The sequence below is a fragment of the Elephantulus edwardii genome, unplaced genomic scaffold (assembly GCF_000299155.1).
Source record: "Elephantulus edwardii isolate Elephantulus edwardi_28Jun2011 unplaced genomic scaffold, EleEdw1.0 scaffold00130, whole genome shotgun sequence".
Classification (NCBI taxonomy): Eukaryota; Metazoa; Chordata; class Mammalia; order Macroscelidea; family Macroscelididae; genus Elephantulus; species Elephantulus edwardii.
The window spans coordinates 6,914,162-6,920,650 of record NW_006399880.1 but is presented as its reverse complement, the minus strand read 5'-3'; the positions used below and the strand labels follow the sequence as shown (position 1 = coordinate 6,920,650).

The 6,489-nt window shown below is 33.0% G+C and overlaps 1 protein-coding gene across 1 annotated transcript in view; it reads left to right on the top strand.

Moving 5' to 3' along the window:
- The first annotated feature begins 201 nt into the window (after positions 1 to 201).
- Positions 202 to 6,489, top strand: part of SPINK6 (serine peptidase inhibitor, Kazal type 6) — a 21,973-nt gene continuing 15,685 nt past the window's right edge. Inside the window, exons 1-2 of the mRNA XM_006893754.1 lie at positions 202 to 253; positions 5,183 to 5,205. Coding sequence (XP_006893816.1) covers positions 202 to 253; positions 5,183 to 5,205 — 75 coding nt within the window. The remainder of the gene's footprint in view (positions 254 to 5,182; positions 5,206 to 6,489) is intronic.

The following is a 6,489-nucleotide window of genomic DNA, read 5'->3' as shown; positions in this document are numbered from 1 at the left end:
ACAAATTAAAATTTAAAATCATAAAGGTCATTCGGATCAAAAAATCAGAAGCTACTGACATTTTATGGATGTCAAGATTTTTTTTGAAAAAGGAAAGTAGTTCATTCCCAGAAAAATGCTTGTTCTAAAACAGATCCAGCAACAGTGTGGCTTATGTGCTTCCTCTAGGCACACCTTGACTGATTTGGACTCTGAATATGAATGACGCTCAAGACTACATTCCGCGGTGGTTACTCATCTGGACCGCAGACACGTAGGACCTGTCTGAGAGAGACGCGTGGATCAACTGGCTCTTCATTAGTGAATCATCCCTTTAATGTCATGAAAACATAGAGAAAAGAACAGGGAGGAAGCCCTAGTTGTTAGGAAAATGTAGACTCCTGGTACAATATGACATCCTCTCTTAATAAGGTCTGAAGCGTGACTCATGTAATTGTCCTAATTTCTTAGATTGATGTGGAACATAAAACAGTTCTTTAAGTTGGTGACAGGTCCCAATAAATGTCTAAAGTGGATAGAACTACAGATGAGTTTAGAAGGTGATTTTATAAGGAAGGTGGAGATCCCAACTCTCTCCGCCTTATTTATATATGTGTGCCTATATGTATTTTAGTGCTTCAGAAAAATCTCTTGACAGGGAATTTGAGTGAGCTAATTGGCACCATGAAAATATCAGGAGTCTTTCTCCTCCTTTCTCTGGCTCTTCTCTGCTTCTTCTTAGGTGAGTTTTTCCTTTAAAAGAACTATCCATTATTTAGATCAATGAAGTGATAAATGTTTCTAGCTAACATATTTAAAATAAAATATTTATATAAAGATTTTATTCTAAAACATTGTCATAAAAATTGTGATGATGAAAATGATGATATTTATCACAAAAGTGGCTGTTAATTTACTGAGATATGCTATATTCTAGGCAATGTACTAATGGTTTTTCTGCATTGCTTCAAATACACACAATAAGTTATCTATATCCACATTTCGCATGCAATAAAGCTAACACAGAGATGTTAACGTAGTTACTAAAGATTTACAGCTAGAAGTAGAGAATTTATAAATTGGATATAGGTTTTCCTGGCATTAAAATAGATGTTTGTTTCATAGAAGGAATATATATTTATTCAAATATGGAGAATATTTAAATATTGATTTGGTGTCCAGGACAAAGAGAAGTTTTCTGTCTTCAGCTATACATACCAAGTCAAATCACTGAAAGCTAATTAATCAAGAATGAAAACAAAAATTATCATCTCAGGTAGAGAGTCCTTTAGAAGAAATTAATGAACCTTAGAATGTAGACACATATGTTATGCTAATGAATTATTCAAGTTGATTAAACAAATTTCCAAGCGAAAATATATTTGTATACTTCCATGAAAAATTATCATATAGTCTCTAAATTAAATGTCCATAAGGCAATCACACTGTACTCTGATTCTATTATCTGATAGCATAGAACTGTTTAAGTGAGTAGGGTCACAATATCTATTTCTTTTCTTTATCTTTTAGGTAGTTGAAAATGTGACCTAAAACCTAGTCTTTCCTCTTCCTCAAACGGCCTGTGCATACTTTTGGAGAAATAACTTTCTGCAACATATTGAAGTTTGTAGAATGAGCCTAAAGCTGGATATTTTATTTTATAGGCTCATTTCTTTCACAATAGCAGGTGAATTTGAATAATTGTCAATAGAATTTAAATTACTAAATACAAATTTTTTTAGCAAGAGTAAACAGATAAGAAGCCATTGTTAGCTAGAACTTATTTATATTTCAATAAAGGTATAGTTGGAAGTATAAAAATATGAATGAGGATTCTTATGATGTTATAGAGAATGCTTAATTATTTTTAAAAAATAAATGGAATAAATGGTTCAGTCTATTGATGAGATTGCAGAAAAACGTTAAAGTCAACATATTAAAATTAACTCATAGATATATCTTCAAAAGGTAATTACTACTTTCCTATTGCTTCAATTTACAAGGATAAACCTCTCTTTTAATTGTATCTGATTGATAAATACACTTAATTTACCAAAACATGAGATCCTAAGAATTTACAGATGACTAAGAAGGCATAGTCTATAAGAAGCTTAATATTAAAAAATATTAATAAAATACTAGTATTTCAATAGATAACTGTATGACCTTTTTGCTTGTAATTTTCTTCATCACTCAAATGAGCTATAAAGCTGCTATCTCTTTTCAGAGAATAAGAAGAGAATGGATGTAAACTGTTAGCATACTGACTGAGTCATACTAAATGTTCATCTATTAATAACATTATAGCCATTATTTTGTTAAAGTTTAGTTTAAAGGGTACTGTACTGAATTCAGATCTTCTAGATTTGAGACCAGTAAGTTTGCCATTCATAACACAAAAGATCTTGAATATATCTTTTGGTTTTTATTCACTCACTGATGCACATTTTTCCCCCTGTCTATCCTCTCCACCTCCCCAACCCAACAACAACATCCTCTCCACCTCCCCAACCCACCCCCAAAACACCCCTTGTTCCAGATTGTTCTCATACGTATAATGCATGATCATATATTTCTTTTAGACATTTTTCCTCCTTATTTATTTAATATAATGTCTGACCTTGTTGATACATAAGTAGCAGTGTGGGTTGTTGTTTGAAAATATACTACTAGGTCAATCTTTTTTAAAAGGTTTCATAATATGAAATCAGATTGAGCCTGAGAAGGCATGGGAGTTTACAATTTTTGTCACTGTTCAAAGTTATTTTTATGATCAAAGAGTATTTACTACTTAAACTTTTAATACTTAACTTTCAAACATGCCTCCACTATGCCAAACTATGATCATTATCAGAAGATTTAAAAGAATGGATAAATAATGAACTTTCTGCTATATATTGCAATTTGTAGAATGAGTCTAAAACAGAATAATTTATATGTACATTTCTTTCACAATAGCAGTTGAATTTAAATAATTGTTAGAGAATTTAAATAGCTAAACACAAAATTTTTTTAGCAAGAGTGAACAGATAAGGAACTCATTGTTAGCTATACCTTATTTATAATTTCAATAAACGCATAGTTGGAAGTATAAAAAAAATAAATGAGACCTTTTAAAATAAATAGGCCTAATAGGAAATATTTTCAAACAAGAACCCACACTGCTACTTATGTATCAACAAGGTCAGACATTATTACAATAGAAGAATTGTGACCTCAGTTGCAAATTAAAAGCCTTATTCTTATGTCAATAATGACAACTTGAACAAGGATGACGTTCAATTCATCACCAAAAGATCAGTTAAAAATCTCTTCTCATGTGTAATGCTATGAATATTAGAATACTAATTAAAAGACATATTGTGATGGGAAAGTCTGCTGTTAGGGACCTCTCCAAAGTACTGAAGAGCAATGGTCTCACTCTGGAGACTAAGGTGCATCTGATATAGGCCATGGTCTTGGCAATCACTTGTTAGACATCAGGGAGTTGAACAATGACTAGGAAGGATAGAAGGAGAATTGATGCCATTGAGCTGTGGTGCTGGAGAAGAGTATTGAATGTACCATGGACTGCTAATGAAACAAACAGGTTCATCCTAGAGAGGGTTAAACTGGGCTGCTCCTTGGAAGCAAGGATTCTGAGTTTTCATTTGACATAGTTTGGACATGTTGCAATGAGGGACCGATCCTTGGATAGGGAATTCATCCTTGGGAGGGTGAAGGGGAAGACCCTCTATGAGGTGGATTAATTCAGTGATTGGGGTAATTAGGGTAGGTGTGTCAGAGACAGTGAGATTGGCACAGGACAGAGCAAGGTTTAGGGCTGTTGTACATAGGGTCGCTATGAGTTGCAAGCAACTCGATGGCACATAACAGCAACAACAACAACATCCATATCTATACAAGGAATATCTATTAATGCAATTATACTAAAATATACTTATTGACTACTAAAACCAAATATAATGGAAATTTTGCCATATGAAATAATCAAACATGCAATCAAAATGTATGTATTTTCTATTTTATAGGTATAGTTGCCATAGTATCTGGCTTCATTATCACTTATGCTTTGACTATTTTCAATGTCTTTCACATTCATTATATATTCAATGTCTAATTAATACATTGTTTTTCATTCATATAAAAAAATCTCATTCTTCTCTTTAATAAAGAATATGCTATGAGGTATTTCAATCTGTCTTTCCACTTGAGAAGGGCACTGGAGAAGGATTTTACTCACCTAGACTCTTTGACTCGTTGAGATGTTCTTGCATTAGCACGTGAGAGGTGTTGCATGAACAAGGATACAGACACAAACACTCAGCATCCATATTAAGATTAAATTTAGGACTTATATTATTTCAATATTTTAAACATAAGCTAATTAACCACAGCATAGCACCACACATCAAACTTAAAGAGGTGGGGAAAGAGAGAGAGAAGGAAGATAGAATAGATTCTTTTCTTCCACCTATTCAGAGATACATCACAAGAAATTAATTATAGGAAGGAATACACATTAATTCATGTTACTCTATATTAGGACTAGAAAGGACTTTAAAGCTTAGTAGAGAAGGTAAAAAAGTAATCGATGGTTCAAATAATAAACACTAAAGCTAATATCTTCTCCAAACACCTGTAACAAGCTAGATATTTGGATGAAACGGAATGAATGGACAGTATCTTAGAAGGTCAAAGTTAAAGGTGCCTTTCCAACATAACATCTCCAAAACGGCATCAGAGATGATCAAGCCATTCTCACAGTGAAGTAGTAGCAGGGCCAGGACATTAACACGAGTCTTTGGATGTTTAATCTGGTTTCCCCCACCCCAACCCACCCCTTAATTCCCTTGCTTAGTTCCCTTTTCTTTCCCATGCTATCACATCATGTTCAAAGCTTCTAGGCTTCACTGAATGGACAGATAAAAACATCAAGTAAGCATGCTTGGTTTCTGAGTTAGCTAAGAGTCTTTAATAAAAACACTCCAAGCTTTTGAGAGGTGTTGGTACCACAGAGTATGACTCACCACAACCTTCTGAACAACGTATCTGAACCCTGTCCTTTCCTACACCGTCCTCATTATTTCTGACAGACTCAATCCCTTCGCAAACTTAGGAGTTCTTTACTTTTTAAAATTTCACTTCTGTACACGTATATGAACATTTTGTTTAATTTTGTGCTTTTTCTCCCTCTTTGTAGGTGTCTTCAGTCAAGGAGGACAGGTCAGTATACACTTTTACCTAGTGTTTAGGCCTAAGGGATGATTGAAGGACATTCTTTGACCAAAAAAGCAGTTGTATCTAAGGTAGTAACAGCATAAACTAAGAGCAAGTGGGAAACATGCACCAATAGGCTGAAGTAATTTCCTTTGAACCATAATCACTTTCTATGCATAAAGTATTCATTAAAAAGAAAACACAAGACTGAGAAAAACTGGATAAATTATGTATACTGCATTGAAACAGATGAGGGAGAGAAAAGGTTAAAAGTGATATATATGATAGGGTATTACGCTTATCACAAGAGTCCGGAAAGAAGGTTGCCTAGTGGAGTGTACTGGAGGCGAGGTGGGCGGGGAAGGGGGATTGTGTACCAATGAAAGAATTTTTCTTCTACTTTTCAAAGAGAAGAGTGAACTTGGGGGTGGGGGAAGGGTGGGCAGGGAGAAAAGTGCAATAATGAATGAATGGAAATTCAAAATCTTTGTAAATGTTCATTAAAATAAATTTAAAGAACAAGATTAAAAAAAAAAAAGAAAACATTTACAAGGACTTCAGACTCTCTGAAGGCACAGAGGCTACCTGGTACTTTGAAACTCTTGCTCTGATAATCTGTAAACCTGAAACCAAAAATCATTTCTTGATTTTTTTCTTAAAAAGCAGATAATAGTTTAGTATAAGAAATAAAACCTGTCTACAATGTATATGAAATCAGACTGACGACATCACTAAAAATTAGAAACAATTCATAAAAGAGTGAGAATAGTTGCAGAATTTGAAGAATACAATCAATTTTAAGTACATATAGAAACTTTTGTGTTAGTACATGTTTTGCTGTGTATCTTCTCAGCAATAGCAAGAAAAAAGAAAATGTTAAAAAGAGACTAACCAGTTTTATATTTTGAATAAACAATAAAGTAAAAATAGTTATATCTATGTTAAAAGCTATACTTTAACATTGATTTTATTTACATGACCTTTGGCAAATTTACTGAGCTATAATTTTCATAACTATAAGAAAAAGAGAACTTCATCCACTTTATAGGACTTTACTAAAATAAAAATTACAGAAACCATTTGAAAGTATTTGTATCAACTAATTGTTGAGAGCTTCTGGAGGAGTTAGCTTCTTTTTAAGAAAAAGAGAACTGAAAGCAGGTAGAAAACATATTGATGTTCTTTAAAGATACATAAATTGATTTAATAAGATTAAATAAAAAGTAAACTCTGGGTACACAGATAGAATTACACAAAAGCTGTATCACAAATTTCCCCCTTTTTAGTTCT